This window comes from Macrobrachium rosenbergii, chromosome 2 (genome assembly GCF_040412425.1).
Source record: "Macrobrachium rosenbergii isolate ZJJX-2024 chromosome 2, ASM4041242v1, whole genome shotgun sequence".
Taxonomy (NCBI): Eukaryota; Metazoa; Arthropoda; class Malacostraca; order Decapoda; family Palaemonidae; genus Macrobrachium; species Macrobrachium rosenbergii.
The window spans coordinates 60,794,302-60,819,388 of NC_089742.1; the positions used below are offsets into that span (position 1 = coordinate 60,794,302).

The following is a 25,087-nucleotide window of genomic DNA, read 5'->3' on the forward strand; positions in this document are numbered from 1 at the left end:
AATGTTAACATAGTCTAGGTTACCGTCAGAAACACCAAAACTTTAGGATATGTATTAAGTTTTGGTGTTTCTGACGGTTATTTGGAAAAATTTAGCCATGATTTGTGTCCTGATGACATCAATATTTGTAAAGGTATTGTGTATGGTGCTATGGCCAAGCCTTCTTCCCCAAATGTTCCCGTACGATTTCTCCAGGCCTACAAAAACCTTAAAAAAGACGAAACATTGCAAGTAACAAAGGCAGATAAGTCCAATGCAGTGGTAATAATGAATAAAAGTGACTACGTAAATAAAATAATGGCATTATTGAATGATAGTGAAACTTATACGAAACTGGGGTCAGATCCCACACAGACAGCTAACTTTCATTTTAGCAAACAAATTAAATCCATTTTTAAGGGCTCTGACCATTTAATTAAACAGTTTACCACTCAGTGCCCCTCCCTACCATATCTCTACGGTTTAGTCAAGACGCACAAAATCAGTAACCCTATTAGACCAATCATTAGTTCAACAGGCTCAGTTTCGTATAACTTATCTAAATGGCTTGTAAAAATTCTTACACCATTGGTAGGAAACATTTCTAATACGAATATAAAAAAATAATGTCGACTTTATAGACAAATTGAATAGTTTGAATTTGAAATTTGATTTTACTATGGTTAGTTTTGATGTTGTCTCTTTATTTACAAAAGTGCCGGTTGATGATTTACTGGAATTTTTTGAGGAAGAATTAGTAAGTTATGACATTCCCTTAACTGTAGCAAACCTCACAAAACTTATAAGGTTATGTATCAAAGATAGTAAATTTTGTTTCAATGGAGAATTTTTTGTACAAAAGTTTGGTATGGCTATGGGTAATCCTTTATCTCCTGTCGTTAGCAATATTTACATGGAATTTTTTGAGATAAAATTCTTACCAAGAATTTTGCCCCGAAAAGTTATATGGTTTAGGTATGTAGATGACATTTTTTGTATCTGGCCAGTTCACGAAAATCTCCAGAAATTTCTCGTTAAGCTAAATAATTTAGTCCCTTCTATCAAATTTACTGTAGAGGAAGAAAGAAATTGTAATTTGAATTTTCTTGATGTAACTGTCCATAGACATGATAGAAATTTCACCTTTTCAGCCATTTTTGTAGTCCGCAGTTCATTGATACTGAGATCAAAACTATTTATGATATTGCTTTGAAACTTAAATACCCAAGGACCTTTGTAGATGTAGCACGGAAAAGAGCCAGGAAAACATTTTATTTAACTAATAACAAGCTTGAATTCAGTAAGCATAATATTCTCAAATTACCGTATGATGAAAGGTTTTTACAAATTCCTAGAATTTTAAAGCTTTTCAACATAAATGTTGTTTTCAGTCATTTTAATGTTAAGAGTTTAGTGATCAAAAATTCTCCTAAAGATGTTTCTGGCTGCATCTATGAAATTCCTTGTAAAAAATGTGATAAAATATATTATGGACAAACTGGAAAACCACTTTCACAAAGAATCAAACAACACCAATATTCTGTGAGAACTGGCCAAATATCGAATGCATTATTCGTACATATGAGAGATTTTGATCATCCTATTAACTGGAGTAAAGCAAGACCTTTAGTCCCGTGCAATGACACGGTTAAAAGGAATATCATCGAATCTTGTTTTATTAAGTCAAATAATGAAAGTGTTCTAAATATAAGTCTTGGTTTATTTAAACTTGATGCATTAATAATTAAAAAAGTTGTTGATAAATATAAGCAAAATTAATATACGTTTCTGCAATTTGAATGCGTAAGAAGTCGCTTGCCCTATGGTTAAGTATATATTTGGATTAGTTTTTGACCGCGTGATCCCGGATTTACCGTGGATTAACCTTTTCTGTTTAACCCCTGGCAATTAACCATCTGGTATTCAAGGTTATACATGTTTTTGGATTTTGTAAGCCTAAACTTTAGTATTTCTTTTGTGTGGTCTTAGGTTCAGTTTGTGACAGCTCGATCCGGGATTATCCTGGATTAACTTTCTGTTTATTACCCTTGACAACTGACCATCTGGTATTCGTGTTCTTTTTGTTTACTTTGTAACCTTCTTCATATTTTTGTCTCATTCGTACCCCGACGATGCGTCAATAAACGTGAAAGCGTTTGGTACTACTGAACTTCTGCCTGACTTTTCCTGTGGATTCGCTTGCATGTATATATATATATATATATATATATATATATATATATATATATATATATATATATATATATATATATATATATATATACATATACATATACACATATATGTATGTATGTATGTATGTATATATATATACATATACACATATATATGTATGTATATATATATATATATATATATATATATATATATATATATATATATATATATATATATATATGTATGTATGTATGTATGTATGTATGTATGTATGTATATATATATATATATATATATATATATATATATATATATATATATATATATATATATATGGGCCTTTAACGATCGCAAGCGATCTCACCCCTGGGGCATCCTCGCCAACAGAGCTTCGTTGAATGGGGGTTTATTTTTGCCAGGGGTGGACCCTTCCCCATTCTCAGCTCCATCGGCTAGCCAAGAGAGATGGAATCCTCAGTTTATATGATCCTACATCAGTGACGAACTTCCAGATCATTCCTCTGCGATTGACAGAAAACAGGAGATTTCTTGACATTCCAAAATGCAGCCATTTCTCTGCTCACTGTTGGAAACGTCTGGTTCCTTGATGACATCCACAATTCAATCAGTCCTCTGCTACAGACAGGAAACTTTCGATCTCCAAATCCCACGACGGTGAACTACAGCGACTCCTGATGGCTCGCCCTTCGATGTCTTGGTGCCCCTGCCGTACTGCGATCAAATATTTTGCATATATAAAAGGCATTGAACTTACGGGTTTTTACGCCGCGCCAGAGGTTGCCACTAGAGTATATGCAAGAATTTGATCCAGTATGCACTGCATAACCCATATTTTGCATATATAAAAGGCATTAAACTTACGGGTTCTTACGCCGCGCCAGAGGTTGCCACTGGAGTATATGCAAAAATGGGATCCAATATGCAATGCATAGCCCAGTTCACATATGAAGTGGGCATGAAACTTACGGGTTCTTACGCCGCGCCAGTGGTTGCCTTCCTAGCATATGTGAGTGGGCATTGATACCCCATCCAGAGGGTATCATGTGGCAGGAGAGTCCAATCTTCGGGCACTTACCACCAGTCCAACCAGTCGCTGTAATCTCTTCTTCGCCTAGGGATTCTTCCACAGCTGTGTCCAGGAATGATTTCCATCAAGCTTTCTCAACATCAAAGTGTCCTGTCTTCTTTCTCTTACTATAATTATAGCAAACCAGCCGTCTTCCTAAAATTGCGGAGTCCTCAAGTGACAGAGTTTATCTTGTAGAGATTTTTTACCATTTTAGCGTCTTGCTCCAGTCTTCGGAGTCTGGCTGCAGATTCAATCCTCATTGTCTTATGTGCTTCTTCTCTACTTAGGGGCTTCTTGATTGCTGGAGTTTTAGCCAGGGCTTTTGCGCGTCTCTTGGTAGCAGCTGAAGGTTGCTTCTGTGCCCTGATTTGACGAAGCTCTTCCTCGATGCTGTCTATTTGTCGGTAGAGGGCTTTGCAGTTGATCTGAGGTTTAACACAGTTTAACACAAGACCATCCTTTCACTGACCTGGATTTTCGGGTACCGTCTTTTTGTTCAAATAGACTGGACCTTTTAATTTCAGAGTCGCTGACTATTAAAAAGATGAAGCCGGAATTGAACAACAACTCGTCTGGTATTCAACTAGCTATCGTGTAATTTCATAGTAGGTACTCAATTAGGTCGTTAAATATTTTACTTTGTGAGTGGTAGTTTGTTTACATTTCACTTTAGTTTTATTTTCATATTTTTATGTTTGTGTTTTTAATTTTTCGTTATTTTACGTCTCACCCTTTTAGTTTGTATTTACTTGTTCATTTTATATATTTCGTTAGTATTTTTGCTGAAGATTTATTATGACAATTCATTTTATTGTAATTTTATTGATTCTCATCCTTGTCGGTTTTTTCAGCCTGATGATGAGGTTTTATACCTGAAAGCTTGTACAATAAGAATGTTCTTCCTGGTCTTGGCAATATTATTTATCATTAAGCTAAGATTTCCAAGTAGCCAATTACCGAGACTATATATATATATATATATATATATATATATATATATATATATATATATATATATATATATATATATATATATATATTACTAAAAAGGACCTCGCTCAAATTGGATGGTATCTAACGGAGTATTTATTCAGAAAAAGTTACAAGCTTTCTTGGACAAACAGTCCACATTATCAAGTATCAGTAGGTACGGATACTTGATAATGTGGACTGTGTGTCCAAGAAAGCTTGTAACTTTTTCTAAATAAATACTCCATTAGATACCATCCATTTTGAATGAGGTCCTTTTAGTAATTCTACCAACGCACAGAACAATTGCATATGTAATAAAGTTAAATATATATATATATATATATATATATATATATATATATATATATATATATATTATATATATATATATATATATATATATATATATATATATATATATATATATATATATATATATATATATATAGTGTTGTTGCTCACAGAGATGAGTTTTACCAAAAATGTACCAATTTTTCCAAAAATGTACCAAAGAAAGTACCATTTTCCTTAAAATGTACCATATTGTTATGAAGTGCTATGTGTTTAAAGGTAAAAATTCATTATAAATATAATGAAATAGTGATAATAAAAAGCAAAATTACTGACGAACCATACTTGAAACTTACCTTCTTCATCACTGGTAATTTGTTTTTTATGTATAATGCATAATGTCTTCCCTGGAATTTAATGGTGTAAATAATACTAAGTCTGTCTTAGATTATGAATTTATCGGCATTATGGTACGCGTTTTACACAGCTTTTACATGTATTGATACTTAAATAAATCCAATGCCACTAACAGTATTTAATGAAAAATTAGATTAACTTATAAAGAATATTACTGCTTGGAAAAATGAAAGAAAATTGATGTTGTCGGTGCATTATGTATCATCATCATCTGAGGAATGAACACTGGAAGCAGTATGCAGTTTATCAGCGATATTATAATTTACCATTTCTGCTGTTGGCTCCCATTCAAAACATGGAGTGTTTCCTCCATTTTCTTTTGTTAATAGAAGTCCATTAATAGTAACCGTGTTCAGCCTGTTTCTTATTCTTGTTTTTATGAGATTGACTTTAGAAAAAATATGCTCAACTGCTGGTGCTGAATGAGGAAGGGTCAACACGTTGATCATCAATTTTGAAACTAAAGGGAATACATAATTTCCAAATGCACTTTTCTCTCTCTTAACCTTAAAACCAAGACTCCACTGGGTCTTTTGAAAAAGTCTGATTATAAAAAAATGGCAGTGCCCTCCACTCATTAATGATGGCATCATAATCAGCATCATTCACTAAGTCTGGAAAATTTCTCATTCAAGGAATAAGATTTGTTATGACCTTGCCACAAACAACTGATGGATTGCATGCCGTGAATAATGGCAAAATTTCACTAAATGAACTAAAGCGATTTTGCATTTGCGAACACAGTTCAATATAAAAGTCCAAACATTTTTTCTTCAAGTATTTAAGTTCTTCCACAGAAATCCCCTTTTCCTCTCTCACTACAGCATCAAATTTGCTTCCAAAATACCACTGACTTTCATCTAAATGGGATGAAATATTAGCACAATCAATAGTAAATACATCAGAAGATGACAATATGACTTCAATTTTGATGAAATTCCCTAAAATTGTTTTGTAGTATCTACTTAGATTTTCATACACTTTGAAACTCTATAAGTTAATTTTGGAAACAATGGGAAGGATATAGCTTAGAAAACTTATATACAACTTGTATATGGGGTTACCAAGGGCATTAAGAATTGTTGAAGCTGACTGTATATGGTCTTCCAAAGAGGCAGCTTGGAAAAATAAAACGAGCTGGCCATTGTTCCAGAATTCTCTCCACAACAGGTTGTAAAGACAGCCATCTTGTTTGTGATGGGTGCAGTAACCTATGTGGCTCAACTTCTGCAAACTTTTGCATTTCCCTGAATTGTGAAATGCGTTTGGGGCTGTGAAATATATATAATTGTATATATCTCGGCAAAGATCTTCAACAGTTATTGGAATTTTTAAACAAGCATTAGAAGAGCACAAGTGTAGGGAGTGACAAATACAACCCATTACAAACAGATTCGGAACTTTGTCCTCTAACTTTCTCTTCAGCCCACCAACATTTCCCATCATAACTGCAGCATTATCTGCAGCATACCAATCATATTAGCAAAAGGTATATTATGTTTTGTAAAGAAATCAACCAGTGAATTATATATCCCATCAGCTGTTGCATCAGTAACATCAATTAGCTGTAAAAATAAGTCCTTAACCTTTTGAATTTCCTCATCTACTGTTCTGACCACACAGCTAGTTGTTTAGTAACAGAAACATCTGTGCTCTCGCCAAGGATCACGGAATATTTATTTGATCTTAAATGCTCAACAACTTGATTAAAACTCTCTAGGCCTATCTTTTTCGTAATAAACTCAGTGCCCTTAGTTCTGCTGCAGTGAATTTCCTTTGCAATTTTTTGAATCTGGAGCTACAGAAGCAATGAATTTTGGGAGATGTTCAAGTATTCTCAATGGCAAGTTATGTTCAGCTACAAATTTATATATTATATTCTTCGTTTTTAACGTGCTTTTTTCCCATTTTCATATGGGGTAAGCACGATGCCTTCTTTTGAAGAACTTTGATTTGGCGGTGGGGTAGTCCGTAGCCTCGATCGGCTGCCCTGCCTGACATCGCTTAGACCCCGGTAGCGAATGTGTACATGTTACCAAGTCCCCAGCTCCCTTTCTCCCAGCAACGAGGAGAACTGGGCGGGTAGGTCTACAGTTCGAGACGTGTGAGGTGGCTGTTATGTTTTTAGATTTTGGAGTGGCTTTGTTTTATGTGTGTTACATATTATTGATTCTGACCTATTGACTCTTTCCTTTGTTTTTGCGGCCGAGTCTTTTTTGAACGTTATATATATATATATATATATATATATATATATATATATATATATATATATATATATACATATATATATATATATATATGAGTATATATATATATATATATATATATATATATATATATATATATATACACACACACACACACATAGGTTACATAGCCTACATATAACTGAGTACATCCCTGCCAAAAGGTCCATTTCAGACCAAATCCCCAAAAAGAGTTTTTAGAATAAAACGTAAGTTTATAGCATTATCTTGTTTCCTGGCTTGGTTTGGAGGCCTTATGAGAATTTTCAGTAAGGTCTACAATATATTTGGGAAAAAAAAAAAATTTTAGCTCTTGTCTAGTTCAAGGGAAATTTCCCCTAATATACCACTCAGAACAAAAAGGTCCATTTGTCCACCAAACTTGAAATGCGTTTTCTGGCTTTTTTTTTTTTTTTTTGAGGGGGCGGCTTGAATTGACAATATATATATATGTATATATATACATAGGCTATATACATGTATACTTACATACATACGTCATTCATGCACGCAATCAACATTCATGCAAACTGAACTTTACTAAAAATCTAAACTAGGCCTATTAGGAATACAGTAAACGAAAACTTCTTTTTAACATATTTAGGCCTATCACTGATCTTATTTTACTGTCATAAAAGGAAGCCTGGTTTACTTACCTTTTCCTTTCTTTAGCCAGTTCAGTACAGACATTTCAGCTTTATGAAGTAATCAACACAATCTGTTAACACCCTTGACTGTGAGTTGGAGTCTTAAAATTGATTTAATTTCTGTCATATGACGACACCATCACATCACTACTAATTTCTGGAACCAATGAGCCCAATTCCAGTACAAATTATAAAAGTCTCGTGACTTGTGAGGCTGTGACTGTCAAAAAGATTACAAACAAAGGCCCCTGACGATCCATATCTGTAGAGACCGTACAGAAATGTAATAAGTTTGAAACAGCTCTGCGTATAGTCCATAGTATGGACTTTAAAAAGGTGATATCTGCAAGTTGTTACTGCATCTCTTGGGATTTTTCTGCTTTCTAGAATTCTTAAAACATTATTGGGTTTTGTATGCAGTGTAAACGGAATGGAGTATTTCAAGTGGCACTGCCTGAAGGAGGAAATGCTGTTCGTAGAAAACGTGCTTGAATTGGTAGTTTAGCGTTGTCTTATTGAAGCGAAAGAACTTACTCATTATGAGGTTTGCTGATGTTATGTGAAGGAACTGAGGCGGTCGAGAAGTCCAAATAAGGACAGAAAGAATAGTCAATATTATTACATGCAGTTCCAAAGATTTTTGCTTGGCTTTTTACGTCTGAAGAATTTATAGCCAGCGGGAGGAAGTGAAATTTGATATACGTAACTCTCTGTGGGAAAGGTGAGGTAATAATATAAGGGGTAGAGAACAAATAAGATTTTTTTTTATATATATTAGTATTAACTGCATTTCCAGATTACTCGTACAATATTCTGAGTATGCTCTTTAATATTCTTCTTATAACGAAGGATGAATGAAATTAACTTCCTAGGATACGAAGAGAAAATAATGTCTTATGTGTTTCTTTAAAAGTACTCATATCAGAATATGGATACTCGGGGCAAAATGTCGTTATACATAGAGAATAGCAAGGGGTAAACTTGGAAACATCACGAAAATGAGAAAAAATGCAAATTTGGTACTAATAATTGGAATAGTTGACAGGGAACCAGGAATAAGCTTCCTTAATTGTGGAAAAAATTCCACAAACTGCCTAGAGCACTGGTTATACATTTCCTCTGTGGGTCTCGTGAGAGAATTGCTTGGCAAGATCAAGATCAAATCGCCAGTATATTTTCTTTGCAACAATCATGGTAATATGATAAAAATCCCAAGGATGAAATGACAAGATTCCTATTTTAGAACTTTGTGTACCACCGTCACTGCCATCAGACGCTCCGTTGAAGTCCAGCTATCAAGCAGGTATGGAATGTGTACTGCTTGTAGGCTTTCTGGGTCTGTGTGATGGCCTCCTTTCTGCTGCATGTCTGATGTCCTCTGTTTCTTCGTGATTGCTGCATGTCGTGCCTATTGTAGCCTTTGGAATTTTGTGGAATTTGGGACAGGACATTGTTCTGTCCTATCTCTGGATTCATAGCTCTGACTCCTTTCCTTGGGCCCTTCCTCTGCTAGTTACAAGTTCTGCTGTTCATGGTATTGTGTTGTCGGGTACCATCAACCTGTTTTGGGAACTTGATGGGAGTTAAGATCTCACAAACATACTGAGCCGTGGTTTCATAATGTTATTTTATTTAGATTGCTCCAAATTGAGAAGAAACTATCCAGTCGCAAATATTTGGTTAAAGGACAAAATGAATTTCCTTGCATCACAGTTACCTCTACTGCTCTGCTGCCATGTAAATTGTTGTTAGAAGTCAAAGGATGAAGGACCTCCCCCAAAAGAAGATTAGTAGCTGTGGCCCCACTCTTTAGATACTCTGATTTATCTTGCCACCATCTACAATGGGGCGGTAAAATCCTTGGTAACCCCTCTGTCCATAGATCTTGCCTGGATATACACTACAAGGCTTCAGTGCTATGGACAATAATAATTTTGGTCCAAAGTGAGGCAACAGTGTTACATGTACACCACGATTAGAGTGCTTTATGGAGCCATTCATTCATTCAGTCATCATCTTCATCTTCATTACCATGAACTCCTTTACGTTCGATTTTGCCTTTATGGTGTTAGACACACAAAAGGGGCTCTCACCACTCCCTCTGTTCGTTGCTCTTTCTGACTGAACTTCCCTCAGTTGCGAGTCCTCATCCACCCCATTCCCTCCGTGATTTCCTGGGTCTTCCTACAGATTTTCTTTTTGTTACTTCTATATCTATAGTTATCCTGACCAATGGTTTCTCATCCCTGCTCGTGCCCAGACCATCTCAGTATTGAAATCTTAGTCTCTTTTCCAGTCTCTTTGATACCACATCTTTCCACCAGTCCCTCATTTGTAATAGGACCTTCTCACCATACTCGGCCATGAATCTTAACATTCTGTGTTCACACCTCAAACTCTCTTGCAGCTTCCTTGTTAGTGCCCATGTTCATGCTCTATACAGTACAGACCTTATGTGCCCATCTGTTATTTTACCCATATAACAGACTGAATAATTTGATGCTGTATTACTCCACTTTGTGAAGGAGCTATGCTATAGGACATTAGGCTGCGCTCTGGTAGTAAAACGTAGCTGTGTTAAGTTGTGGAACGTGAATTTGTCTATAGTGCTTGTAAGGTGATTGTTATATGAACTGTGCAAAAGGCCATTCATGCCTAATACCATATACAGTACAGTATATTCAACATGGTATCTTCTGTAAGACGAGGCTACCTGCACTGATGCAGTGACTACATTAATGCAGTGTCACTATGTACTAGTTAGCAAATTACTGTTACACGTCTTACCTGGGTTCTATCATAGTCATGAGCCATATTCTTAAGACCCTTGATCAACAGACATGTGTTACCTCTTTGCCTAAAGAAAGGCTAACAAAATAATCATTATAAGAGTGTCCAGTGAGGTAACTGACACATTTAATCAGCGGTGGATTAGCAAGATTACTTCTACAACGATTCAACTTCAAAAGTTGTCTTACATCATGGACACTGACCTCATTGAGTAAATTCATCTGGTTTTCACTGATACTGGTGCTTTACTCTTGAATTTTCATATCTGTAAGGAAACCCTTCTCCATTCATCACCTATTTACAAGAAGTGCATCCTCTTCAAAAGCAAGTCCCTACAGGAATTGCCAAAAAGTCTGGGATAAAAGACAGGCCTTTAGATTTCTAGCCTCATTCATAGCGACTAGGCTACTGTCCTACCCAATATTGTATGTCTGAATTTTATGGCTACAGTGGCCCTTACGCTTACATGCATGGAAGTCAGCCTCCTTAATTCAATTGCAAGTGGCCATAAGTAGCTCATGCTCATTAGTGACAGTTTCCGTTGGCATATTATATTCGCAAGCATATTATATTCATCGTGGAGGTAATTTTATTAAAGAAAATGACTCTTGAATGGAATGTAATGTGCTGATTGACGATAGTGAAGAGAAACTGTTAAAGGAGTTTGAGAGTGTTTACAAGAGTAACTGAACAAGAGCAAGGAATGGATATTAATATGGATAGTTGAATAGGAGCTCTTGATTCACACTAGCATTTAAGAGTAAATGCACAGTGGATGATGGCAGAATGAGAGAAGAGGCGAGTCACAGAATAGGTAAAGCAAAAAAAGGTAGTGGGGTGTATGCGAAAACTTTGTAAGATACTTGGGTTATCTGTGGAAGCCAGGGGGGAAATGTTGGAAGAGATTTTTGTGCCAGCTGTCCTGTATGGAAGTAAAGAGTGAATTTTAAACATAAATGAAAGGTAAAAAGTTGAAGCTGTTGCAATGAACAGCTTGCGTAGGGTACGCAGCTTAAGAAAAATAGATAAGAAGAGAGATTTAGTTAGATAAAAGTGGCAAAAGAGTTAGCATAAATGAAAAGATGGATCGGAGTATTTTGAAATGGTTCGAGTGCATGAAAAGAGTGGATAATGATAGGTTGATGAATGGCGTGTATAATTCAGAAGTGGAAGAAGGAGACTGAGAAAGGGTTGGGTGGATGGTTCAAAAGAGGCATTGGTAGGGAAGGCCATTACTATCCAGGAAGTGCAAGAATGTTGCAAGGTAGGGGTGAATGGCAGTGTACTGTATGTGTACGAAATTATGGAAATTTTATGACACAATCAATATGACTGATACATAAAAGAAAAACTTTATTCATGTATTTTTAGTGCTTGGTAAATTCACGCAAATGTATCAAGTATTACATATCACTTTTACCTTTGTAGTTAAAGTAAAAATCCATACTAATTTTAAAATTTCATCATTAATCCTTACTTCAAAGTTACTACAACTCTCTTCTTTTGAAATTGGTGTTCTGAGTCGTTCTGCCATGGGTTGTGTAAGTATCTTTGTTTGGTTGAAAGTGATTCGGAGAATTAAAACTCTTACGGTCTTTCCATGAAGATAACTACTGCTGTACTATCTTATTTCATCTTGTTTGTCTGGTGGTTAGGTCACATTAGCAGGAGTTGAACATGCTTGTAAGTGGATGCGACTGCTTTAGCCTTGAGGAGCAGATGTGCTGGTTTTGATGGGATCTTGGTTGTAATTGACTTCTCAACAACCAAATATAGTATTAAGTTTTTTCTTGCAATGCAAACACTTCTATGAAGGCAGTTTTAAGAAAATCCCCAGGGAAAGGCTCCCTCAAACGTTTATAAGAGCATTGTTTTGACGACTGAAAATAATTTTCCTAAGTATTTTATTCAACTTTTGCACATAAGCAGTGCCTCCTATCTTAATTTTCATTAAATATGAAAGCTGCTTGTCTTCATCCAGTTTACACATTGATGGCCGAGGTAGTCCATCGACTTATTAAACTATAGTGGAAGTATCTGGTAGCTTTGAAGCCTCCCATCATCCCCAAGTACATAGTTAAGCTCCTCACAAAACATCAGGGCTTGACTTGCCTCTAATAAGCTAGGTAGTGTGTACTAGTCATTTATAAAGGATCATGTTTGCTGATTTTTGTGTGGGTCATACCCACTTCATTTTAACATCTCCTTCACTGTAGTTGTTCAGATCTAACTCCAAGAACAAAATTCCTTATATCAAGAGGGTAACATAGTGGCTTAAGGTGGTCCTATCCTTAGACATGCTACACCATTAAAGATTATAACTTTATCCACAGCCCAGTCAAAGAGCCAGGGTAACATTAAAGAGGTGCCCTTCGTTTGACTGTCTTGGTCTAACTAATGTTTTTACTTTCATATCAGCCCTAAAGGTTAATTAGTTTTTGCCATGCATTAGTTAAGACTTGGCCAAAAAGTTGCATCTCGTGGTGTACTTCATATCAGATGAAATTCCTGGTCTGACTATCTCTTTCATATAAACTCCCAGCCATGAGCTCATGTCAAGCTCTCGTCCTAATGTAAATGTTGTTTTCTTTTCCCGTGCCTTGGGGTTCAAATACACTGACTTACCCAATCAATTCTTAGTTTTTAAAGTTAAATCATAACTTATAACCAAAAAGTAATGACAGGTGTTTTCATGTAGATACCTATGGTTTTGATTTGATTTATGAAAATGAGTCTGTCATGCCAAGCACTGGGTCATTTTTAGTCATTCAGCAATTAGTAAGAGTGAAAAAAGGGAGTTGGAGTGGCTGGACAGGAAGATAAACAGATCCAGAAATTAAAGGAAATGAAGTACAAGGATCTAAAGGTGTTGAGCTAAGACATAACTGTTACAGGTGTTTGACAACAAGATTTACGAAAGGAAGAGGGAATGGAGGTAAAGTAAAAGGCTAAAAAAGTAGATGCAGCTCAGGGTCAAAGGGATAATGTAAACGCCCTTTAGTAATGCCTGGTGTACCATGTTCGGTGCACTGACAGCACTACCCTCTTGCTAATTAGACCCCTATGGTGTCATACTTTCCTTGTGCAACCTTATCCTCTACCTAATCCTACACAAGATATGTTATTTATAAGTTGATGTAATCCACCTGTAATGGACACCATTGACCAGTGTTATGTGACAGTTCAAGAATATATATCAGTCATTGCTGAGGTATAATCAAAGGAGACATCTGTTATGTATAACAAATGTTTGAGAGTTATCAGACAAAAGTTGTCAACACACAATCACGAGATATATACATAGTGTTTCCCTGTTTAACACCAGTCAAATCACATGAGACTTTGAGGCACAAATTTTAAGAGAACTGCTTATACCAATGACAGATCTCTTGTTCAAATTGATGTGGCTACTTGGGAGTTGACAAGACCTGGCTCAGTAGTTCTCAAAAATCATGAGACTTCTGTGCAATGGCTGCTCTTGTTCAAGTCCTTATGCTAGTGACATTCTAGCCACTTGAGACCTCACCATTTTTATTATGTATGTCATTCTAAAGCTGTGAGTGGCCTGGAGTGAAGTGTTATACCCACTGAATTATGGAGGTTTTGACAGAAGTATGAAGAGCATCCATGTTATCTTTTCAGTTGCAAAGACCTATATAATCCCTGCCAGGTTTGTAAAGGATATAGTAAAATATCCCCATCTGGTATAACATGCCAGTATACCAGCCCTGAGAAAACCTAAAGGGCCAGATGGGCAGCTTTTTGAAGCACACGTATCTTTGAATATACAGTAATTACAAGTATACAAAAAACTTGTCTACATCAGAAAGGACAGTGTGTTTCTTCTGCTGAATGATCACCTTGTCATTGAGTCAGTGTGATGCCAAGAGAATGAGAAATGTACAGCAGTCTGTAGATGTAAATGCAGGAGCATATACATTAGTCAGGGACTTTGCTGTAATTCCCCACAGCTCATCAAGAAGCTTGAAATGACACTAATGCAACAGGTTAATGAATAAAAGAAAAGTATAAAAAATACATTTTATTTAATTATAAAAAAGAATGTACAAAGGCGTGTTTCAAAACCACAAATGTTTTGACTCCAGAGTAATTTGCACTTTATGTACAGATTAAAATTTAATACCGTATTGACCTATTTACATTAAAATTAGTGATAGTTCCTTTAAGTACAAAAGGAAAAACTCATAAAACCAAATATCATTTGTACCATGAACATCTTTTAAGTATCAAACTGCCTATTTTTTTTTTTTGTCAAAAACAGATGGTAGTCAATCATCCTCAGTCACCTTATTATTAAATCTCTATACACATCAACCTATTATTAATATTGGATATGGCAATCATCTACACAAAAATGATACACCATTTTCAAACATTCACCATTACTTCATAACCACCCCTAAGCTTCCTCTATAACTTAACACTATACGAAAAACTTTTATTCATCTTCTTCTTCTCCAGGTACCTTCCATTGTGCCTTTTTCCCAGCTTCATAGAGATTTTGTAGCTCCATAACAAGATCACCACTGGCTTTTAATTCACAATATTTCTGATAGAGTGCAAGTGCTGTCCTAGCATCTTCAATACTGTCATGTGTAACACTTTGGATTTTTATTTCTGGTGGAGGGAAAAATTGGTGTTAGTATTGCAAAAAATACTTGAATGACTTAGGAATACTCTGAAAATTCTCTAACACACCATCTTTCTCTTTATTACAGACAAAACTTCACACACCCTACTAATTCAGTGATACTAGAAACAGAAAAATTTCTTTTGAAAGAAAATCTGATAAATATAAAAAAATTTCATTTGAAAGAAAATTTTAGCAAATGTAAATTTGGGAAAATGTTCCAAACTTCTCGATTTTGTCTTAGGCATGATTATTATTAAATAGGCAAGATCCTCCCCACCTAGGATTTCCTTAATCTCCCTACCAACTCCCTCCATTATTGCCTCATCTGTAGCCTATAGGTGGGGCTAAAATAATCAGTAGGTGGGAAGGTTGGCAGTGAAATAAAAGGATTGTATTTATAGGGACACTAAATGCCTCTTAAGGGATGTCAGTATGCATTAAGCTACCTAAAAACCATTTAATATAGCTGAAAAGTAATTATTACAAACAACTGTAAAACTTTGTTTACATATGGTTAACATGAGGGAATGGGAAGAAAATGGGTCCCACACTAGTGAGAATTAATATCTCTCTCTCTCTCTCTCTCTCTCTCTCTCTCTCTCTCTCTCTCTCTCTCTCTCTCTCTCTCTCTCTCTCTCTCTCTCCAGTCAACCTCTGCTTATTTACGGTTCAGCATTCACGGGTTCAATTATTCGTGGATTTTTCTGTGGAACATATTCGTGGAAAATTGCCTATTCGCAGATTTTTTCATAAAGTAATTAATGTATTTTCATATTTTTGTGACTAAATGTTTTAGGATGACATTTTTTATTTTTTCCCATTGACATACAGTCATCCCCTGGTATTCATGGGGGATGTGCACCACACCAACCTCCAAATACCAAAACTGTTTTAATATTTCATTCCATACTACCATATGCCGGACTCATGTCCATTTCAAGAACAAATGAATTGCTGTACTCAAAATGGAACTTGGACATATGTTGGGCAACAGCTATATTTTATCCACTTGGAAATTTATCTTGTGGATAACTGGCACCTGTTAATTTACCTATCATTTCCTGGTCTAGACTGTGTTGTACATCATGTCATAAGCAAGATTATTCAGCATCTAGTTGTGAAACCATGCCTAACTAGTTTGTGTGCATTGGTGTCAAAGAGCTCAAGGAAAAAACAGGTGATGATGGGAGCTTGTTATTTTACAAGCTTACCCCCTCACCTACTGGCCTTATCAAGAATATATGCAAGAAATACTGAATAAATAGAAAAACCTGCCATTGGGAAGATCAGAAAGACCTCTCTTTGTGCACTGACCAAGTGAGTGTGCAGTCCTACTCTGACAGTGGCTAAGCCAAATCACTTTTCTGGTGATTTTTTACAGAGCATAGGAGACACAGAGAAGAGAAAAGTTAGGTTAGGACATCCTGTCCTCTAGGTAACTCTACAGAGAGCTCTTACCTGTCAGAGAAGGGTTTTTTCTCCATCTGCTCCTCCTATTTGGAACATTATATTTTACCAAGAAATCAGGGTGGAAAAGATGACCAAACTGTTAATGAACCATTGTGCAAGCAACAACCTGTTTTGCAGGAAAGATAAAGGCTCTGTTCAATCAAGGAATAGAATCTTGAAAGATGTCCTCAAAAGGCTAAAGCACTAGGAACAAAAGTCACTCATGACAGAAGTTTCCAAGAGACAAAGGCTGTATAACTTAAAGTGTACAGACAACTCCAGAGGAAAAATCTCACCCAATCTGATAAAAAGACTTCCAAGGCAAACCCCAGCCTTTATATCAAAATACTAAAAGGGACCTAGCTCAGCTTGGGTAAAAGGAAAAGTCTGCGATCTGCTGAAATTCAAACTCTGAGCAGAGATACCCTCTTCTCTGTTATGAATTATAGACAATTCTCCTCCCCTTGATGCATGTTCTCCAAACACTTGAAAATTACACCACTAAATTCCTGCTATCCTGCAAGAACTTCTTTCACGATCCATGGGAATTTCTAGTGTAGAGATGCAAGAAGTATGCTGTATAACAGAAAAGGTGACTGACAAGTAAAGAGGGCTGGGTGCTCTCAAGGTGCTTCAACCAAAGAAACAGCAGATCAGGAAACCCCTAGGCAAGAGAATAACGAGAAGTTGCCAGCACCAAGCAAAGAAGGAATGAGAAATACATTGTTTATCACACCTCAAAGGTAGGGAAAGGAAAAACAAGCACAATCAAGTGTTCTTCTATAGGTGATGGCACTGCTTCAAGAACTGAAGATGAACACAGAAAAACCAGTTTTCTACAATCCAGTATCTTACCCATCACGTATCCTTAAATAATTGAAACTTTTTGCTATTTAGGAGCGCAAGGACCAAAACACCGCTGCACCCAGACATTAACAGTTGGGTTGAACTACAATAACATTCCACTATGCAGAAACATAATCCAGACAACATGATGGCAGTAATCGTCCACTAAAGCACCTGCACTGCTATAGAGGGTAAAGTAATGAGAGACAGCTCACCTTTACTTGAAACGAGTACACACATCACTTACATCCCTCCCTGGAAGTAAAGGAAGGGCACGACTGATGGAAGCCCTAACTAGCATAGACAGTTTGGCCACATCCAAAAGATCTATGCTTTTCATTCTGAAAGCCTGATCTAGGCAGTCAGTCACAGTGGTGGCTAAGAACAACTTGTTCAGTAAAGGCAGATAAGAAGGTCCACAATTTGCTGAATGGAAGATCTTCTCTCTCTACATGGAACTTCATTCAGAGACCTCACACACCTCTACTATCCCTGGATGGTTGACTACCAACAGCTGGCAGACCAGGAAAACTACTTGAGCCCTGGAGTGATCAACATGCAGTTGACCACCTATGGGACAGGAAGTGAAGATGAAAGTGTATTCACCATGTCCCAGGAGAACTGGGAGGCATCCTCCAAGGCCAGCAAGGTTAATGACACCACAGAACAAAACACTGAGAGCTCTGTGTTAGTTACATGGTGAACAAGTCAATCACCAAAGATTCTGAGAGCTCAAACATCCATCCCTTGCAAAACTGAAAAGATTATTCTTCTTTACTAGATGAATCTGTTAGCTGAGCTCAACTACCAAAACATTCCTTCATCCTGCAATGGATCTGGCTAACAGCTCAAAGGTGTGGTAAACTGTCCACTCATGCATATCTGCTCTGCCAACTGACAGGTTTAAGGACACTTGTCTGTTCACCCCTGCTCGCTGTAAATGTTTATGTTGTCACTCAACAGTTCAGTGACTCATCACTTCGAATCTTGCAGGCCTAGTAGTGCCACTTGCCCTTCCAAAATATAAGAAGGTTGTCCTTGGCCCACAAAGCCACTCAAGTAATGGACTTCTACCTTCCTCTAATGCAGCTGTCAAAAGAACATTTGGGGAGCATGCCATGCACTGGGCAAGCAGGTTACCATGCACACCTTGCATGAACGTGCACAGTCTGAAGACCATGCGCACACACACACACACACATGCATACATCATGCACAAGGTAAAACAGCCCTATCATGTATGGGTCACAGGTCTGCTGCTGCACCTATTCCCAGTACTGTGTTATCCAATCAGTGCCAAAGGTATTGGGTGAAACACACAAGCCGAGGGCTTCATGTATTCTGTATGAAATTCAGGGCTATAGTACCAATCAGTATTAGCAAAGGGAACAGGTGAAAGGGCACACTCACTGCCATACATACACAACCTTGAGGCCAGTGGCAAACCAGAAGAGGAAGGAGCGGCATGGTCACAAGTGAACTGTTTTTCCTGGTGCTGGCTTGTACTGAGAGGAGACCTGTCACAAGCAAACCCCTGGCTGAGCCGGACTTGCCCCAGCCAAGCAAGAGTAGTGCTGCTGGTGTGTTCCTTGCAAAACACCAAAGGAAAAACTGTGAGCAGTTATCATGTCAACGACAGACCAAGCTGAGATAGTGACAATGTGCTCCGTTAGACCCATGCTAGTACAGCCAGCAGCTGATCAGTCACCTGTTGGTAGGTGTCCAAGAGCTACTGCTCCCAAGAGACTGAGAAGAGTACTCACTTTAAGCTCTACAGGCTTTCTTTGGAGAGGCCTTGGACTTTTTCTTGTTCCTCTTCTAGAAGGAGGGTGAAGATGATGAGGAGGTGGTGGTGGTGGACAGTGCTTGTGCTGCTTACCCTTCCTAGTTTTGGTCTTGTTCTACTCAAAACACAGAAAGACTGGTCAAAAGCAGGAAGTTATCAATACTACAGCTCAAGAAGAAGCAGGGACACCTATGGCTGGAAGCACTACTACCACAAGGTCAACCTTCTTAGTGATGGTAGCAGGAGCAACAGCACTGGCAGACTCCTTCTGAGTCAAAGATAAGAGATCAAGGAATGCAACAAATGAGGGACTCTATGGAATATTTAATGAAGGCCAAATCTTCCAAAGGTACTCAACCTCTTACCTACAGAAAATTCGTAGCAGGCGCTTCCCACTCTCTGCTAACCCCCTCCCCCTTGACCAGGGAGAATAGGGACGAAGCTGGGGGAAAGAAAACTGGAAGGGTTTGGCAAGAGTCACCACAATAGTAATCCCTCCTGATGAGAATGGCAAAAGTTTCCTATCCCTATCTCTCTCCTGCTACATTTCTCTCACTTACAGAGACCAACCACTGTACCCCATACAAGGGGATAGGTATAAATTACCTGTGTGGAACATCACCCAAAGGAATATGAAGCATCCATGCAAATGCTCCCACCTCTCACAATGCCTTTATACTTTTGTTTTTAATCAACACACAAATACTCAAGCGCAATGGACAGCCTAGCTGAAAGCTAACATCAATGTCACAAGGTAATTGCTGAAGAAAGTGATTGTTCATGGCATGCAAATGAGGGATATTACCAATTGCTCCAGTAACCAGTTAAGTTCAACAAATAGCTCATACTGAAGGGATACTCCACCATACAAGGCAATGGTCTGTAATTCTGCAAGAACAATTCATACAAACACATCTAAATCTTTTACTGAATGCCACCTTCCCATTCCAGTGCTCATGTTTATATCACATTCCTTTGATGTGAGAGTGAAGTGGCGAAATCATTACCTACTGATAGGTCAGTAGCATGCATTAGCAGTGGTCCTTAACTATTCTTAATCTTTTGTCTACAAAAGACTTAAAACAGATGTCTGGGGTCATAACAGAACAAAATCTGGGCTAAACTGATTGATGGGTTCATGATTTGAAAACTTAAAACACTGTTATGCATACATTTCTAAATTTTAACTAAATTGGTAGGAATAGTACTAGGAACCAGCAAAAGAGAAGGAAAAAAAAGCTTCCCTTCTGCATATAAATTTGCCAAAAATATTCCCATTTCACTGCACTAAATTACTACAACATAAAAGATGAAAATAATACACAGCATAAACTTACTAAGAAAATGCCATGCAAGAAACTTGAGTGACACCATACGGTTGTGTGACATGTGGAACAGGAGAACAGTGTCTATTAGCTGATTTGCTGGCACAGTCATGTTGATAACTCTGTAAATTTTAATGCAATTAGTATATACGCTTATTCAGTAAATACTCCCAATAATATGTTAAAATAGCCAAGAAGTAAATGGATGAAAGTTGGCAAATGAAGATTATTGAACTTTAGCCATCAAGATCATACTTATGAAATTAACACTTCTATATTGGTTTCAAACTACCACTTAATTACTGTTTATGGTAAACCTGTGGGAGGATATTATATACAAGGTGACTCATACAGTGCCCTGTAGCATCCCATTAGCCACTGGCTCCACTGCTTTCAGTCTATTCCCCCATTTATCTTCCTACCTAATATGTACATTACCGAGTTTAAATTTTGACCCCTCATTTATGAGCAAATATTTTAGGCCAGCCCTATGAGAATCTAGAAGGGACTCCTTTCTACTCTAAACTGTATTATGTGTATGTATTAACACTACTTGTAAAATGGCTTCCTTGTTTGTTCAATCTGTTGTGATACTGTAAGTATGTCTGCACTTTCTCTAGTGAACAGAAAAACTGAGGTGAGGTGGTGTAATTATGTGCATAATCATTCACTGTACTTACATAAGACTTAGCTGTTGGATGTTCAAGCTAATTATCACAACAGATCATACTACATGGTCCTGGCCCCTGGGCAATGAACTCATCATATTCTTTTATATTTGCAGTACCCTGAATTGAGGTAAATACATATGCCATAACTATGCCTGACTTTCATTCATCAAGCAAAAACAGCATTACACAAGCCATAAGGAAATATGTGTTCCCCTCCCTAGGCCATCATTGCTTGGGACTTCAGATCTCTGTGTTCCTTGGACACTTTTGACATTTACAACAGCTACCTGTAATGACTGAAAGACCATGTAATCCAATTTGACTTTTACAGTTAACTGTAATGATGGAGCATGTAACCAAATTGGGGGTGGGGATAATAATGTTCTCTGGTAACACTGCCTGAACAACTGGTATGAAGGTTAATCAAGCTGAAGATACAGTGTCCTGTGGAATTCTGTCCTTAAACTACTGTTTCTTGGGATCCTAAGTCCATGAGGACCTCTTAAATAAATCCTGTTCCTTGGTAGAAAAAGTAAACATGACATGTAAATTATAACTATGATGCCTACAGTGTTTCAAGACGAGAAAACATGAGCATTATCAGTCACTGACCTTTGGTCTTTGAATTCATATTTTATTACTGCTTAGATGAAGTGAATTATCAACAATGCTGTTAAAAAGCAATCAAGAGTCTATGAATGCGACTCAGTGCTGTGAATTATACTGTCTCTTTCTATCAGTTTATCACTGCTATGAAAGAATTAAATACAAAATTTAGGCCAAAGGGCAAGTGCTAAGACCTGAAGTTATTCAGCACTGAAAGGGAAGTTGAGAGTAAAAAGCTGGCAGTTGCACAATAAAACAACTGTTAGGGGAGGGGAGAGAGTATGATGGAAGAAAGAATATGAACAGATGTACAGTAAAGGGAAGGAAAGGGGCTGAAGAGATGCTGCAAAGAACCTCGGTAAATGCCTACAGTGCACCGCATTTGGTGCACTGATGGCACTAGCCTCCCTATGGGGTTCATCACTGTTTTAATGTTTACCAAGGTAAATGTTACCACAAGTGTATCCTTGTTTGATTATTGGGCAGAAGTGTATTAGTTCAGCAGATCTGTCCCAGTGTGTGAGACTACACAGTTTATGCTTCACTGTCAACATGTTGCTAAGTTGCTTTAGTCTAGCAATTAAGAGAGGTTAGGAAACAACTAATAGTGGCAACAACTCACTTTCCTTTCCTCATTTACCATGTTGTTATATATTCCAATCATGTCCTCAATGGCTAGTTCCCTAAGTGGTTTAAGCCAACTCCTTACAGAGGAAGCTCTTTCAGTTTGTTATCCTTCATATTTTTCTATCCTTCATAGTTCTTGCTCACGGGTCAATCTTTTGTCAGCACCGTCCAGTTCATATTTATTTTCTTCATTTAATATACTTTGAAATTTTCTTCACTTAGTATTTTTATATTTAATTTCTTCATTTAATATATTTTTCTTCTTTTAGTATAATTGTTAAGTAATGCATTCAGTGTTTCATTATTTCTTTTCAACTTCCATCGCTCCTTTTTATATTTTCCACACTTTCTTTCTTCATTCACTTTATTGTTCCACGTAATGAATATTCTCCAGTGCTGAGCTACCAGTTCCATTCCTCCTCTTGGCCTCCCTCCTCGTCTCCTTGTGGACTTCTCTATCCTCTTTTCCCTGTATAGCATCTGGAAAGCTTGTAATGAAGACTTCACCTGCTCTACATACACCCTGCCTCTACCACCTCCTCTTCTCTGTATCTCTCGCCAATTACCATGACTTATCTCTCACCAAGTACCATGATTTACACCTTTAACTTTCTGTATTTCCTAACACTATACCCCTTGACATCTTTATATGTACTTAAATGCTTATTTTAGTAGTCTACTGTGTTAAGCATGTTTTGCTTGATAAAAAAGTAAAATCCTGTTTTATGTCTATATTCTTATCACAATGTTAAAATGAGGTAGTTTGATAGCTAGGTCAACTAACTTCAATGTTCTGTATGTCCTATCTGATGATATGCAAGTGCTTCCAATACATTAACCCTTAAATGCCTACTGGGCGTATCATACATCGACTAAAATTGTCTGTTGGGTGCCAAGTGGATGTACCGTGTCGACTACAAAAATTTCAACCTTCGGTCAACTTTGACTCGACCGAAATGGTAAAAAACGCAATTGTAAGCTAAAAACTCTTATATTCTAGTAATATTCAATCATGTACCTTCATTTTGCAACAAATTGAAGTCTCTAGCACAATATTTCGATTTATGGTGAATTTTTGAAAAGAACTTTTTCTTATACTCGCTGTAACTCGCCGAAAATTTCAGAAATTCTTGCGTCATTTTGTCGTAATTTTTGCACTGTTCTATATTACCCGTTACAAAAAAATGTGTGCAATTTCACGTACAATACAACAGAAAATAACTCATGGTTGTAGCTTTTATCAGTTTTGAAATATTTTCATATAAATCACGATAACTGCCAAAATTTCAACCTTCGTCAACTTTGACCCGACCAAATGGTCAGAAAATGCAATTGTAAGCTAAAACTCTTACATTCTAGTAATATTCAATCATTTACCTTCATTTTGCAACCAATTCAAGAAGTCTCTAACACAATATTTTCGATTTATGGTGAATTTTTAAAAACTTTTCCTTACGTCCGTGCCAGAAATTCTTTTCATTACGTTGTCGTAATGTTTGCACTGTTTTATATTAGTCGTTACATAAAGTTTTATATATGGCAATGTGCAATTTCATTTCATAGAATACAACAGAAAATAACTCATGGTTGTAGCTTTTAATAGTTTTGAAATATTTTCATATAAATCACGATAACTGCCAAAATTTCAAGCTTCGGTCAACTTTAACTCGACCAAAATGGTAAAAACGCAATTATAAGCTAAAACTTACATTCTAGTAATTATTCAATCATGTACCTTCATTTTGCAACAAACTACAAGTCTCTAGCACAATATTTTGATTTATGGTGAATTTTTGAAAAACATTTTCCTTACGCTCATGCTGTAACTCATTTCCTAACATCTCAGAAATTCTTTCATCTCGTTGTCGTAACATTTGCAACCGCTTTATATTAGTCGTTATAAGTTTTATATATGAAAATGTGCGCAATTTCACGTGTACAATACAACAGAAAATAACTCATGGTTGTAGCTTTATCAGTTTTGAAATATTTTCATATAAATCACAATAAATAGAAAAAATTCGACTTTCGGTCAACTTTTAACTCGATTTAAATGGTCGAAACTGCAATTGTAAGCTAAAACACTTACAGTCTAGTAATATTCAATCAATTACCTTCATTTTTCAACAAACAGGAAGTCTCTAGCACAATATTTTGATTTATGGTGAATTTTTTGAAAAACATTTTTTTACGTCCGTGCGTGCTACTTAATTCATGCATCATTTTGTGATAATATTTTCTCTGTGTTGCTTTGATCGTTTTACAATTTGTTATACCAAAATCATTGCAATTTAGTGTACAATACAACTAAAAAAATTAACTCATTAGCTTTAACCGTTGTGCTTACAAGCGATTTGTATACAATTATATGTTTTTTTTCGCTGTCATATATTCCAATATTTATATATGATACTGATATTTTTTCATTTCTGATGGTTGCATACCAAACTTCAGGCAGGCAATGACAAAAAAAGGGAGCCAAAATGAACTCTTAATCTTAAAACTAAGCG

At 36.7% G+C, this 25,087-nt stretch overlaps 1 protein-coding gene and 1 long non-coding RNA gene across 3 annotated transcripts in view; one reads left to right on the plus strand and one right to left on the minus strand.

The window, feature by feature from the left end:
* The window catches only part of LOC136847625 (uncharacterized), a 626,800-nt gene that overhangs the window by 600,451 nt on the left and 1,262 nt on the right, over nucleotides 1-25,087 (plus strand). The window lies entirely within an intron of this gene.
* PAN2 (PAN2-PAN3 deadenylation complex catalytic subunit PAN2) overlaps nucleotides 14,643-25,087 on the minus strand; it is a 63,117-nt gene continuing 52,672 nt past the window's right edge. For both annotated transcript variants that reach the window (XM_067119328.1, XM_067119336.1), the window contains 2 exons: nucleotides 20,686-20,795; nucleotides 14,643-15,251 (listed from right to left, as the gene is read on the minus strand). In XM_067119328.1, the coding sequence (XP_066975429.1) occupies nucleotides 15,073-15,251; nucleotides 20,686-20,795 (289 nt within the window). In that variant the 3' untranslated portion in view covers nucleotides 14,643-15,072. The remainder of the gene's footprint in view (nucleotides 15,252-20,685; nucleotides 20,796-25,087) is intronic.